At 45.7% G+C, this 15,289-nt stretch overlaps 1 protein-coding gene across 2 annotated transcripts; it reads left to right on the forward strand.

Moving 5' to 3' along the window:
• The first annotated feature begins 642 nt into the window (after positions 1 to 642).
• On the forward strand, positions 643 to 5,559 carry LOC102963765 (melanoma-associated antigen B1-like). Of its 2 annotated transcripts, none has more exons than XM_042974260.1 (2): positions 643 to 727; positions 3,934 to 5,559. In XM_042974260.1, the coding sequence occupies exon 2, from the start codon at positions 3,982 to 3,984 to the stop codon at positions 5,008 to 5,010; it is 1,029 nt and encodes a 342-aa protein (XP_042830194.1). In that variant the 5' UTR covers positions 643 to 727; positions 3,934 to 3,981; the 3' UTR covers positions 5,011 to 5,559. The 2 variants fall into 2 exon arrangements, with proteins under 2 accessions (XP_042830194.1, XP_007084857.1); XM_007084795.2 differs by having other exon boundaries at positions 651 to 733; positions 3,936 to 5,559.
• The last annotated feature ends 9,730 nt before the right edge of the window (positions 5,560 to 15,289 follow it).

Consider the following 15,289-nt stretch of genomic DNA (forward strand, 5'->3'; position numbering starts at 1 on the left):
CTCTGATGCCGACCCTGGGAAGCCCCGGGCAGAGAGGTCAGTCTGATTTTAGCCTCGAAGGTCTCAGGGAGGTGAGGGCCTCCGTTTAATGGAAGATGCCTCGCTGTTGCAGAGAGAGGGACCTGGACCGTAACAAGAATTCACGTGAAGACCATGAGTGTTCTGAGGGGACCCCCAAAGCAGAGGGGGCTAAATAGAGTCCCGCGCCTTTCTTAGCACTGGGGAACCCAGAAGAGCTCCAACTGAGGAGTCGCCTCATTCTACCTCGTGAGTCTCAGGGAAGGAATAGCCTTGTCTCACAGGTCGTAAGTGGAGTCAGGGTGTGGCCCTTGAATGCAAGTGAATCTCTCCCGAAAGAAGAAGGCTCGTAGAGCGCCGCGCCTCTCGCCAGGCTTGTGCAGCCCAGGAAGGGGTAGCCACGCGCCGCGGGACCAGAGATTCCCCTCTGGCAAGTCAGGAGAGTGGAGCTTTGGAGGCCGGCGGGGGGCGGAGCCCCAGGCCCTGACGCACGTGGGGAGGACCCTGGGCCAGGACGCGCGGGGACCACCGAGTTCTCGGCGGCGGGGTCCTAGAGCGCCCCACCCCTGCTTTCGGCCCTCGGAGACCCCGGGCGGCCGCCGCCGAGGGCCGGATGCGGCTGCGCCGACTTCCTTTCGGGCCCGGACCTCAAGGCGCAGGGTGCGCGGCGTTTGTTCGGCGGCGGCCGGTTTCCCGGGACCGGGCTGAAAGTGAGGTGAGGACGCCGAGTGGGACCCGAGGGGACGACTCCCCGCGCCCCTGTGACAGAGGGGACCCCTCCCCGCCATGGGCCCGTTTGGCCCCGGCTCCGGGAGGTCCCGGCGGAATGTGAGGCCTAGCAGTCCCGTAGCCTTGGTCCTCGTAGCCACCGGGACGGCCTCAGGGACGGGAGGGCCTTTGTCTAAAGGGAACGACTTCTTTAGGCAAAGGGGGTGGTCTGGGACCTCGCAGGGGACAAGGCGGGACCCTTGGAACTCATGAGGGTACGCCCCTCCGGGTGACTGCGCAGACCCCCACTCCTGCTGGCAGTTTTGGAATGCCCTAGAGTAGCTCGGCTAAGAGAACCCCCCGGTTTTGCCTAGGGGGTGGCTCAGGGAGGGAAAGGCCTTCCCTAAGGAAGGCGGCCCGGTTGGCGGAGGGAGGAGGCTTGGCCCTAAAAGGAGTGAGGGTGGGACCGCCCGTACGAACGAGGGGACCTGTCCTCAAAACACGGAACCGCGGGCGCGCCTGCATGCCTCAGTTGGGTGAGCGGCTGACGCTTGATTTCTGTTCAGGTCACGATCTCATGGCTGGTGAGTTCGAGCCCCGCATCCGGCTCCGCAGCTGACAGCGTGGAGCCCGCTGGGGATTCTCTCCCTCCCTCTCTTTCTGCCCCTCCCCAGCTCCCGCGCTCTGTTTCTGTGGCTCAAAAATAAATATTTTTTTTAAAAAATAGGGAAATGCACAGAACTGCACCCCCACTCTCAGATACGGAAGTGTCCAGATAAGGCACCCAGATGTGCAGCACACTAACTTTTCTTCTAGCTACTCACGGACGTGAGGCCTTTGCTTTGAGGCTTGTAGACTCACATAGAGGGAGGAATCCCAAAAGACTTCATCTTTTACTGGTATATTTATTGTTTTTGTTGTTATTGTTAGTGCCCTTGTGATGTCATTTGTACTTTTTAAATGTTTGCTTCCTGGTGAGCCGGTTACACAAAGGCACAGTCTCCTCTGAAGCATGTCTCAGGCGTGAGCCATAGTTTAAGGGTTGGCTGCCCAGTTTAGCAGAGGAAGAGGAGTCCCGTGTCATGCCATTTGTCAGGGTACAAATCTTGTAGAAATGAGACAACTACCCCAGAACAGAGGAGGCCACAGAAATTCCACCTGTGCAGTCAGCCTCAGGGAGCCCGGTTTAGACCTCTCTGGCTGAAGTACCCCCTCATTTCCTTTAAGGAAACGTTTGGTCTAATTGGAGAGGCCCCATTCAGCAAAGGAAGGAGACCTGGTTCCTAATAGGAGTCAAGGTAGTGACACTGATTACAGATGAGCGGACCGTTCCCAGAAAAAGGTGAACCACATAGAGCCTTCTCAGACCTGGGAGACTCAGACATAGTGACATGATAAGTGTCACTCACTTCTTCCAGGGAATCTCAGGAAAGTGAGGAATCTTATTGGTGGGGGAAGCATCAAGTCAGTGTATAGAAGATTTTCAGGTACTGCCAGGACCCAAGGAAAAGACCTAAGAATTGAGGGGACCACCTACACCACAGCATTGAGGGCAACAGAATCCCTTCCTGTCAGCCTTGGAAGTCCACACACAGCTGTAGCTAGATCAGGAAACTTTACTTCTGTCTAGGGGGTCTCAGGGAGGCAGGGGCCTTAGAATGATGGGATAGTCCTTAAGCCAAGACACAAAAGATTTCCAGGTCCTTCCTGAGGTGAGGATGAAGGCACTGATGGATGACTGAGATGAGCACCCACCCAAAGCTCTGGGCCCCACGAAGTTCTGCCCCCTTCCAGCCCTCGGAAACCTCAGGTAGAGGTAGCCAGATGCGTCAGCCCTCGCTTCCACATCATAAGCCTCAGGGAGATAAGGGCCTTGGTCCAAACCTAGAAGACCCAGGTGGGCTGAGGGAGGAACCTAGATCCTGTGTCCAAATTAAGACTAAAGAGGTCAGTGATGTCAGAAGGGCGAAGTCCGTGGAATCTAGCCCTGCTACCAATCCAGGGAGTCCATGGATAGGGTGACTGGAAGTGGCTCACTGTTTCTTTCATCCTGGGGTTTTCAGGATGGCGAGAATCTTAATACCACCTGAGGGAGCTCAGGTCAACAAAGGAAGGATCTCCAGGTTTCACCAGGACTCACGGAGAGGGCCTTGAGGACTGTGTGCAACTCCACCCCATACCAGCAGGGTGCCCGCCCCCCCCCCCCCCCCCAGTGATCTCTCTCCTTATCGTCAGTCCCAGGAGTCTCCAGGAATAGTTGTTCATTAGAGGTGCCCATCAGGTCCCACTCAGAGATAACAGGGGAGTGAGAAGATCGATCTGATGGGTCAGTAGCAGGAAGAATCCCAGGCCATCTTTTGCGTAAAAAGTGAGGACTACACATAATAGGGCCTCAGCCCACCTGCTATAGCTTTCAGCCTCTAGAGACTATGAGCACCGTGGCCAAATACGGCCACCCCTCACTTCTACCACTGGGTCTCAGTGAGTTGTGGACTTTATTATGAGGAGAATTCCTCAGGTCATGAGAGGGGGAGTCCCAGATCCTCCCAAGAGGCAAAGTGAGGACCATGAACAACAGCTGAAGCTACCACCACCACTGCCCTCCACCGAGTAGGGGGAACAGAATCTTTCCAAGTCCCCATGCTCAGCCCCTGAAGGCCCAAAGCTGGATTATTAGGCTGAGACTCCTTCTCATTTCTTTGCATCAAGTCTAAGGGAGGTGAGATCCTGTGTTGAGGGTGCAACACCTGTCAGTAGAAGGGAGGGTCCCAAACTCTAGGCGTAGAAAAGATGAGGACTGAGTGAGGACTGAGGACCAACAAGTCCCGCACCGAGAGGGCCCCACAGTGCTGTCAGCACTTCTCAGTTCCTGCTTGTGGGTCCCAGGGAGCTTCGACATGTCAATTTTATGGAAGCACAGGAAAGAGGTCCCGGGCCCTACCAAGAGTTGATGTGATAATCATAGATTATCCTTGAACACAGAGAAGGTACATGCTACCAGTCCCACTTGTCACCTCAGTGAGCCACAGGCGGGGCTGGCAAGCTGGAACCTGGGGCTCACTTAATCTGGCTTCCTCCACTGGGTTCACAGGGGACAGGCTGACCGAGTGCAAGAGCCCTGGGGGGTCCCAGAGCCGTGCCTCTCAGAAAACCTGCAGAGGTGGTCTCTCCCTGCTGAGGGGCTCACACTCTCATCTTCCCTGCTCCAGGTGTCGGTAGCTCCTGCCCACACTGCCTGCTGTCCCTGAGCCAGCCATGCCGCGGGGCCATAAGAGTAAGCTCCGTGCCCGTGAGAAACGCCGCCAGGCCCGAAGTGGATCGCAGGGTCTCGCGGGCGCTCAGGCTGCCGCAACAGAGGGTGAAGAGTCCACCTCCTCTCCTGTTTCTGGGGCTGCTCCCCTGAGCTCCCCTGCTGCTGGCGCTTCCCAGGAGCCTCAAAAAGGCCAAGCCACCACCAAGCCTGCTGGGCGTGTTTCACGGCGAAGATCTAAGGCAGGTGCCAAGAGCCAGGTTAAGGAAAGTAAAAATTCGTCCCAGGCCTCAACTTCTGCTGAGAAAGCTCCAAACGATCCTCTAACCAGGAAGGTGGGCATGCTGATGGAATTCCTGCTAGAGAAGCATAACATGAAAGAGCCCATTATGAGGGCAAGTATGCTGAAGATTGTCACCAGAAGGTTTAAGGAGCACTTCCCTGAGATCCTCAAGAGAGCTTCTGAGCACTTGGAGCTGGTGTTTGGCCTCGAGTTAAAGGAAGTCAAGCCCAACGGTCTCGCCTACACCCTCGTCAGCATCCTAGATACCACCGATGACGGCAGTGTGAGCATTGGCTCTGGCTTACCTAAGAGCGGGCTGCTCATTCCTCTCTTGGGTGTCATCTTCTTGAGTGGCAATCAAGCCTCTGAAGAAGACGTCTGGGAATTCCTGAATATCTTGGGCGTCTATGATGGAAGGAAGCATTCAATCTTCGGGGATCCCAGGAAGCTCATCACCCAAGATTTGGTGCAGGAAAAGTACCTGGAGTACCGCCAGGTGCCCAACAGCAATCCTCCACGCTATGAGTTCCTGTGGGGCCAGAGAGCCCATGCTGAAACCAGCAAGATGAAGATCCTCGAGTTTTTGGCCAAGGTCCACGACACCGTCCCCAGTGCCTTCCCGTACCATTATGCAGAGGCTCTGCGAGATGAGGAAGAGAGAGCCCGAGTCCAAGCCGCAGCCGGCGCAGCCTCTACTGCCAGAGCTAGTGCTCGTTCCCGGGCCGCATCTGGCCGCTCTGCTCCTCCTTAGAGAGGGCTGAGGCAGATTCTTCACTTTGTGTTTGATGAGGTCTGCCAACCTTTTAAGTAGTGAGAGGTTAAGGTGGGGTTGGAGAGACCATAATATATCTTCTTTGTTTTCCTGTTGTGCATTGAGTAGCTTACAAATGTTCCTTTAAAAAGAATGTTTCAGAAGAATCTAATAAGATTCAGAATCCAAGTTTATAAATGACATGGATCGCATATTGCCGTTTATCAGGTTTAAGAGTAAGGTTTAAGGATAAGATTTAAGAGTAAGAGTTTTGGTATTGTGTAATGTAGCTTGAAAATCCTTGTGTCTTCTTCGAGTTCCAGAACAAGATAATATGGCTTTGGAATGGGGATTTTTTTCAGAAATAGGAAAGAACCAGCAAAAATATAGCTCTAGTTTTAAAATAGAAACAAAGTAAAATGTAGTTACCTTGGTTTGTCTTATTTTTGTCTGTCTCTTTGTGAAATTTAAGGATATATACCTCAATGTCCTTAATTTATTGAAGAGTTCGGAGAAAACTAAAGAATAATAAATTACGTTCCTCACTCAGTGCCCAGTTTATTCTCACCATTAATTGAGTGTCTGCTCTTTGGAAGGTTATATATTAGTAGCGATGATGCTGACGATAAAGAAGACCCTGCACCTGGCATAGATTTTTAACGGCAGCTACTATATAAGGAAGATGGTGTGATGAATTCTAATACGTAAAAGACAAGTTAAAAAAAAAAACAATGAGGAAGGGGGTCAGGTGAAAGTACTAAAGTGTAAATTCTCTGAGCCAGGACACTTTGGGGTCTGGGGCTTTGGAGATTCCTTGCCGCAAAGTAATTTTAAGTGAGCTGCTTGCTGGGCTAGGTGGGGCTGTGATTGTCGTGAGCAGGGGCCAGACCTTCGGATGGGGGGCCTCAGGGTTGAGAGACAACTCTGGAGTGAGACCCTGTCCTTAACAGTTACTTTGAGATTGTAGGTAAACCACAGAGCATCACCAACTGGGGAAGGACTAGAAGGTGGTTGGTGCTTTTGTGCAGGTGCGGGTAAGTTTGGTGCGCACAGTGTTTTATGAACGTTGTCTCTGGGAATTTCTCAGAGATAAGGGCGATATTCCCTTAGCAGGATGCCAAGAAGCGCTGTGCTGGCACTCTTTGAACTGGGGGAACCAGACCCTACTCTGCTAAATAGGTTATGTTGAATGTAACTTGACAAAATGTCAAAATAGGACTGGATTTTGGTGGTGGTGAGGCAAATGAAAATAGCATTGTTTTTGTTGGGAGGGCAGTTGGGAGGGAGGGGAATTCTTGGTGCTTGACAAATTATACAAGCTTTGGGTTGAATCCCGGTGAAATCCCTGCATCCAAATTAAAGAACATACTCTATAATGGGGAAATTTCACTTAGTGTTACTTGCTAAGCAGCAGTTAGGCCGACATGGTTTTCTTTGTCCTAGAGTACTACAGTCTCTGAAATCTCCTGAACAAAAACAAAAAAATTCCCAGAGATGAGGGAAGTTTCTTCTGGTGTGAAAACAAGCATAATAATAACTACCATTTATTAAAGACCCAGTATTTGCCAGTCACTGTGCGAGATACTTCACATACATTACATATGTTCTAGCACTCCTGCAGGACAGGGTTTATCCAACACTTGGCAGATGAAGAACTTGAAATATTCCCAAGTTCATATGGCTGGTGAAGTGACAGAACCAGGAATAGAGCTCAGTCTGATTGCTCTGGAGCCCACACTGTGCCACTCCTCCCAGCCTGAGGCCTACCTGTTCCTTGATTACCTTCTCTTGCTATGCCATGATGTCTCTCAGGCAATGAAAGAAGGACCCTGTGGCCAAAAGAAGAAAGATAAAAATGAGAATCGGGCACAATTTGGGGATTGTCCCTGGGGTTCATGTCCCTAGGATCTCCTGGCCCCTCGCCCCAGGGTCCCCCGACAGCTGGCTCTGTCCTGGTCTCAGCACAAATGTCCAGTCCTGGCACTTTCCTGCATGACGGCTCCCTCCCCTGGGGCTTCCCCAGTGGGCCCTCATGTCCATACCTGGACCTGACCTTCAGGCCAGCTCTCTCCTGGGTCCTCCCCTGGAGGCTGCACCCTGCTCCTGGGGGAACAGACAGCTCTCAGGCCTCACCCTCCCCTGATTTAGAGCATTCCAACTCCCTGCAACTCCCATCCCGCACCCTGGCCCCCCTCTGACAGCAACTGCCCTTCTGTGTAATTCTGACCGGTCTAGACACCTCCTCATCTCCCCTGGGTGCCTCCACCTCACTCTAAAAGGTTTGTTGCCAAATCAGCTGGTAAGTACACTCTGATTTGACATCGAATCTCCAGGGCCTTTGTTTGTAACTCTGAGGCTGGAGAAGACTTTTTTGGAAACAACTTGATATTTGCAGTAGAATTTTAATGAAGTGTCTTATTTGAATGTGGTCATTGAATCTGTACACTGATGAGTGAACTTAACTATGTGGTCAAGAACCAAAGCCTCCTGCCTAAGTGGTAGATGAGGAAGGACCCAGGAAACCACTGTGTAAGCAAATGTCTGCTGAGGCTCAATTCCCAAAAACTCATCTTGGCAGACATGCTAAGTTTCAATAAAAAGGAAAAAGGATTCACTGTTCTTCCAGTGAATCTTGTCTGTATCTGTCCCAGGGAAAATGTTGTTTTCACACTGTACTTAATGGCACCTGTTCACATCAGGTGGTGGGTAGCCATGATTTTGACCACGCACCTAAAAAAGTAGGGGAAGATTCTCAGCCTACTGAGATTATACAGGTTATTGCAAATGGCCATGCAGGAAGGTGCTGTTGAGGGACAAGGGGTAAGCCCTCCCTGCTGAGATTTACAGGACCCTTTTGAAAATTAGATGGTAATTCTATATTTGAAAACATCAGTTACATTTTACGCAAGAGAAGAATAATTGATGAATTTCAAGGTAAATTTGGCCTTCTCAGAAACTCCTCCAACTTCCTCAAGAAGGTTGAGGGTACTTGGCTGGGTCAGTCGGTTGAGCATCCAACTCTTGATTTCAGTTCATGTCATGATCTCATGGTTTGTTGAGTCGAGCCCCACATCTGGCTCTGTGCTGACATTGGCAAAGCCTGCTAGGGATTATCTCCCTCCCTCTCCCTCTGCCCCTCCCCTCCTCAAAACAGTAAACATTTTTGAAAAAGGGAAGAAGGTTGTTGTTATAACCAATTGCAACAGTTGCTCCTGATTGAGTACCTACAATGCAGAAGCCATCAATTGCCATCCCACTCATAGTTGGGAGGGTCATGTGACTAACCCCTACCACTGACCTATGAGCAGAAGCATGTTTATCACCTCCAGGCCAAAGCACATTAGAGCCAGTATGCCACCTCCAGGCTCTCTCTTCCATTCAGCAGCAATCATGGGGAGCCCGTGTTGACATGTGGAGCCACGTGATGGATACAGCCTGGATCTCTGGGTCGCCTCATAGCAGTGAGTCTCTTGCCAACCCCCATCAGGTAGTATGTACGCAAGAAATAAGTGCTGATTGCATTAAGCCATTCAGCTTTCAGGTTTCCTCTATTGCATCAGTTAGCAATAACTTCATCTGAGTCATGTGCAACTGGTATTTCTGTTGTTAGCCTCATTTAAACATTTTAATGGCAAAGCTAATAGTAGTTTATATATTCTTGTTATAAAAAATTCTAACACAGGTCAATCAGAGTCTCCCCCCCCCATAACATTCCCCCAAAATTCAACCCCCTTTTCAAAAGTAACCACAATGAACAGTCTGATGTGTGTCATTTTAAAACTGATTTGAGGCTTTTTCATACATAGATGTGCCATAAGAAGATAGCGTTTTTAGGCATGCATAGGCAACAGTGTGCATATTGTTCTGTAACTTGCCCTTCTGACTTAATGAAGTGAACGCAGGATCTTTCCGTGACAGCTCATATGAGATCTGTCTCACTTTTTATAACTGCCATCACCATTAGAAAAAGTCCCAACCATCCCTCTCTCTGGTTCTGGCAACTTACAGCATGAAGCAGAGCCACCTCAACCAGCCTATAGGTCCCTGAGAACTCAGGGCCTCTGTGTTAAGATGCTGAGTTTTGCGGCTATTCATCAGGCACAAGGCGTTTACTAATATGTACGTTAAGGATTAGCAATGCTTACAAGCAATTCAGATTTGAATTTTTCATCTTTGTATTCCACAGGTAGCACATAGAACTCTTAAAAATATTTTAGGGGCGCCTGGGTGGTTCAGTTGGCTGGGCATCTGACTTCGGCTTAGGTCATGATCTCATAATCCATGGGTTCAAGCTCTGCGTCGGGCTCTGTGCTGACAGCTCAGAGCCTGGAGCCTGCTTCAGATTCTGTGTCTCCCTCTCTCTCTGCCCCTCACCTTTTCACGCTCTCTCTCTCTCTCTCTCTCTCTCTCTCTCAAAAATGAATAAACATTAGGGTGCCTGGGTGGCTCAGTCGGTTAAGCGTCCGACTTCAGCTCAGGTCACGATCTCGCAGTCCTCGAGTTCGAGCCCCGCATCGGACTCTGGGCTGATGGCTCAGAGCCTGGAGCCTGCTTCCGATTCTGTGTCTCCCTCTCTCTCTGCCCCTCCCCCATTCATGCTCTGTCTCTCTCTGTCTCAAAAATAAATAAACGTTAAAAAAAATTTTTTTTTTAAAATGAATAAACATTTAAAAAAAGGTTAAGAAAAGCTTTAAAAGGCATGAGAAATGCCAATTATAGATATTAGGGAAACCTTTAAAATGGGAAAAATAATTTATAAAGGAAGAAGTAAATGATCTATAATAATTTCACCTATAAAATACAAAAAATGTATTTTGAACTCATAAACTGTTCTCTCTCAAGATGGCAGATTAACAGAAAATTTGTATCAGAGGATAAATTCCTGATGGTTCATGGCTTTCTACTTAGTTCATGGGGCATATTTATCTCACACTATCTAGAAAGACAACACGCAGTACTTAGGAGCATGGGATTCTGGAGCTAGACATTTGGTGTTTGAATCCCAGCTCTACCATTTATTAGCTGTGTGATCTTGGATAAATTACTTAGCCCCTCTGTGCCTCTTTTCTCATCTGTAAAATTGGGTACCTAACTACGAAATGATATTGAGGATTAAACATAAGGCATTCATAGCCGAGCCCACAAATTCATAAGCATTATATATGCATTAACTATTATTTTATTATCAAAGCTTTTTGCTGAATTTTGATCTTGTGTGTTAACTAACCTCTAATACAGTAAAAATATGAACCCTATAGATAACCTTAACAACAAACCAAAGTGTAGAGAGGCACCTGGGTGGCTCAGTTGGTTAAGTGTCCAACTCTTGGTTTCGGCTCATGTCATGATCTTAGGGTTTGTGGGTTCAAGCCCCACGTCAGGCTCCGGACTGTCAGCATGGAGCCTCCTTGGGATATTCTCTGTCTCTCTCTCTCTCTCTCTCAAAACAAATAAACTTACAAAAAAAAGTAGAAATATAACCTCTGAGAACTGTCATGTCTGTAGCCCCTAAAACACTATAGGAGAATTCTCATTAATATTAAGTTGATAAAAAATTATTTTATAATGTTTAAATACTAGCCACGGTTATCAGAAAAATGTATTAACCTTAGTACTTCATTCCTCATTTATATAGGATAAATGAGGTGCTTTATTTTCTGTCATTAGTAAATAGCTACTTAAAGAAGAACTGAGGAACTTGGCTTTGACCACATCTTGGACTAAGACTTAAGGAGAGTTTGGTATCCAAGGATACCTCTTTTTTTTTTCAGCCCAATCTTGCTTTAATCTAGTCTTTTTTTTTCTTTTTTAATTCACATCCAAGTTAGTTAGCATATAGTGCTATAATGATTTCAGGAATAGATTCCACTGATTCATCCCCCCTGTATAACACCCAGTGCTCATCCCAACAAGTGTGTTCCCTGATGCCCCTTACCCATTTAGCCCATCCCTGCACCCACAACCCCTCCAGCAACCCTCAGTTTGTTCTTTGTATTTGAGAGTCTCATGTTTTGTCCTCCTTCTTTTTCTATTATTTTTGTTTCCCTTCCCTTATGTTCATCTGTTTTGTATCTTAAAGTCCTCCTATGAGTGAAGTCATATCATTTTTGTCTTTCTCTGACTGGCTCATTTCACTTAGCATAATACCCTCTAGTTCCATCCACGTCGTTGCAAATGAAAGATTTCGTTCTTTTTGATTGCAGAGTAATATTCCATTGTATAGGTATACCACACCTTCTTTATTCATCCATCGATGGACATTTGGGCTCTTTGCGTATTTTGGCTACTGTCAATAGTACTGCTATAAACATTGGGGTGCATGTGCCCCTTTGAAACAGCATACCTGTATCTCTTGGATTAATACCTGGTAGTGCAATTGCTGGGTCAGAGGGTACTTCTATTTTTAATTTTTTGAGGAACCTCCATACTGTTTTCCAGAGTGGCTGCATCAGTTTGCATTCCCACCAGCAGTGCAAAAGAGATCCTCTTTCTCTGCATCCTCACCAACATCTGTTGTTGCCTGAGTTGTTTATTTTAGCTATTATGACGGCTGTGAGGTGGTATCTCATTGTGGTTTTAATTTGTATTTTCCTGATGGTGAGTGATACTGAGCATTTTTTCATGTGTCAGTTAGCCATCTGCACGTCTTCTTTGGAGACGTGTCTATTCATGTCTTTTGCCCATTTCTTCACTGGATTATTTGTTTTTTGGGTCTTGAGTTTGATAGGTTCTGTATAGATTTTGGATACTAACCCTTTATCTGATATGTCATTTGCAAGTATCTTCTCTCGTTCTGTCGATTGCCTTTTAGTTTTGTTGATTGTTTCTTTTGCTATGCAGAAGCTCTTTATTTTTTGATGAGGTCCCAGTAGCTCATTTCTGCTTTTGTTTTTCTTGCCTCTGGAGATGTGTTGAGGAAGAAGTTGCTGTGGCTGACGTCAAAGGCTGAGGCCTGCTTTCTCCTCTAGGATTTTGATGGCTTCCTGTCTTATATTGTGGTTTTGAGTTAATTTTTGTGTATGGTGTAAGAAAGTCATCTAGGTTCATTTTTCTGCATGTTGCTGTCCAGTTTTCCCAGCACCATTTGTTGAAGAGACTGTCTTTATTGCATTGGATATTCTTTCCTGCTTTATCAAAGATTAGTTGGCCATATGTTTGTAGGTCCATTTCTGGGTTCTCTATTCTGTTCCATTGATCTAAATGTCTGTTTTTGTGTCAGTACCATACTGTCTTGATGATGACAGCTTTGTAATACAGCTTGAAGTCTGGTCTGGAATTGTGATGCCTACGGCTTTGATTTTCTTTTTCAGGATTTCTTTGGATATTCAGGGTCTTTTCTGGTTCTGTACTAATTTTAGGATTGTTTGTTCTAGCTCTGTGAAGAATGCTGGTGTTATTTTGATGGGGATTGCATTGAATCTGTAGATTGCTTTCTGTAGTGTTGACATTTTAACAATATTTTTTCTTCCAATCCATGAGCACGGAATATTTTTCCATTTTTTTGTGTCTTCTTCAGTTTCTTTCATAAGCTTTCTCTTGTTTTCAGTATTTAGAGTTTTCACCTCTTTGGTTAGGTTTATTCCTAGATATTTTATGGGTTTTGGTGAAGCTGTAAATGGGATCGATTCCTGGATTTCTCTTCCTGTTGTTTCATCATTGGTGTATAGGAATGCAACTGATTTCTGTGCATTGATTTTATATCCTGCGACTTTGCTGAATTTATGAATCAGTTCTAGCAATTTTATGGTGGAATCTTTTGGGTATTCTATATAGAGTATCGTGTCGTCTTCAAAGAGTGAAAGTTTGACTTCCTCCTTGCCGATTTGGATGCCTTTTATTTCCAAGGATACCTCTTAATGTGTCTTTTACAAATCTGAGAAGTTTCTGGTGATCCCATCTGAGAGTAATATGAAAGAAGAACTGGAATACATTGGAAATCCTACATACTCAGAGCATTGTTTTCATGCATATTATATGTATATGTAATATATATATTATGTAATATATATGTAGTATATATATTATGTAATATATATGTAGTATATATAGTATACTATATATATATATACTATATATATATCTATATATATACTAGATATATATATATATCTGTATATATCTAGTGTGTGTGTGTGTGTGTATATATATATATATATATATATATATATATATATATATTAGAGAGAGCAAGGGAAGGGCAAAGGGAAAAGGAGAGAGAGAATCTTAAGCAGGTTCCATGCTCAGCATGGAGCCCAACATGGAGCTCGATCTCACGACTGAGATCATGACCTAAGACAAAATCAGAGTCAGTTGCTTAACCAGTGAGCCACCCAGGCACCCCCATGCATAGTGTATATTTTTAAGTGATTTTTAACCTTATCAGCTGGAACATTTTGTGTCATGATTATTAGCCTCATAAGATATTTCATTTTTATTTATACAAATATTTGGAATCTTTGATTAGATGTGTGCATTTGGGTCAGGTGGACTTCTTTTATTTTGCATCAATGCACTTCTGGAATTTCCTTTTTCCAATTCTCCTGGAATTTCTCCAATTTTCTGGCATTCTCCTTTTTCTAATAAAAAGCATAAATACCTGGCACAGCTTCCTGCTTGACTCTATTATTGTGCCTTATGTAATTAATGTAAGTCATATTTATGTCATGGAATAATACATATTTCTTGTCTAGCCACATTGCAGGTTAAATAGGCTGTGGGATCTGGCCTGAGAAACTAATCACCCTTTGTTATTTCTTTCCAGTCGGGAAAGAGCAGCCAGAATTCTGAACAATTAACGTAAGAACTAAATATATAGGATAAAAGTTGTTTATAAATTGAGATCTCTTGTACTAAGGGGAAAACATTAAGACCACTATTCTTGCAAAACATAAATGGAGAAGTCAGGCAAAGACAATTCAATCAGCATTTATGTCATTATCTCAATATTTCAAGCCAAACTACAAGTATAATATACTGTGATGTGTGTTTGTATTGTGATAATCAGTTTCCAATTATGGTATCTATTGGCTTTATTAATCTGACAAACACATTTCTTAGCTAAAGCCGAAAGACACTGCAGAATCTCTGTCAGACTATTATAACTCACATCCTCTAAAGTGTTTGATCTTGCTGGCTCAATAATTCTACATCTGGAAATCTAAGGAAAGGTCTCTTTTCTGGAGCTCTGATGCATACGATGCTGTTGTGACCGTTCTCTCCTTTGCCAAATATGCTACTGCCTTGGCTTTTGTATTAGTCACAATAAGCTATGTTAGAGGGTCAAAGTAATACTGAAAGTTCAGTGTTTTCCCACAACAAAGGTGTATTTCCCGAGGTTGCTACACGTTCAGTGGGTATAAGGGAGGAAAGCATATTAATGGTTTGTCCTGGCGCTTGTCTCTTCATTGAGGCAGGGAAGAGTGGCCAGAAAGTTGCTAAAGGGCTTTTCTCTGATTCAGGCAAACCTATTATTTCCTTTCCCATTCCATTGGCTGAAACTAGGCATATGTCCTTGGTTAGCCTCAAAAGGTCTGAAAAATGGGGCTTTCTGGGTGCCTAAGAAAGAAAAATACAGAATTGGATTTGGTGAGCATAGCATTGTCTGCTAGAGTTTTCAAGACACTACCCTGTCCTTGTTCCTTCTACCTCTCAGACTTTTTTTCTCCATGTGTTCAGTGGACTTCTCCTTCTCCACATCACTACTTACACATTGGTGTTCCTCGCATTACCATTTTGAGTTCACTATTTCTTGTCTCCCCAATACTATCCACAGGTAATTCCATTTACTATGGCAGTTCTAACTACCAACTATGTGATGCTAACTTCCAGATCTATTATCCCAAGCTCTGACCTGCACACAAAGCCTTTAATACAGATCTACTATGATTGGTTCAGAGAGATCTCATTTTCAATGTGAAAAAAAATATAAACTCATTATTTTCTCCCAAAACTCTTTTGTCCTCTTCCTATATTCTTTGTCCCAGGTCCTGGCAGCACCATATTTCCCGAGTCTAGATTCCTCCCTATCATTCCCACCTCTTAATTTTATATGCCAACTTGGGGGACGCCTGGGTGGCTCAGTCGGTTAAGCGTCCGACTTCAGCTCAGGTCATGATCTCGCGGTCCGTGAGTTTGAGCCCCGCGACGGGCTCTGGGCTGATGGCTCAGAGCCTGGAGCCTGCTTCCGATTCTGTGTCTCCCTCTCTCTCTGCCCCTCCCCCGTTCATGCTCTGTCTCTCTCTGTCTCAAAAATAAATAAACGTTCAAAAAAAATTTATAT

The sequence above is a fragment of the Panthera tigris genome, chromosome X (genome assembly GCF_018350195.1).
Source record: "Panthera tigris isolate Pti1 chromosome X, P.tigris_Pti1_mat1.1, whole genome shotgun sequence".
NCBI lineage: Eukaryota > Metazoa > Chordata > Mammalia > Carnivora > Felidae > Panthera > Panthera tigris.

What these genes read in the sequence shown, in the direction of transcription:
- LOC102963765 (XM_042974260.1), top strand. Translation starts at nt 3,982, where the DNA reads ATGCCGCGGGGCCATAAGAGTAAGCTCCGTGCCCGTGAGAAACGCCGC.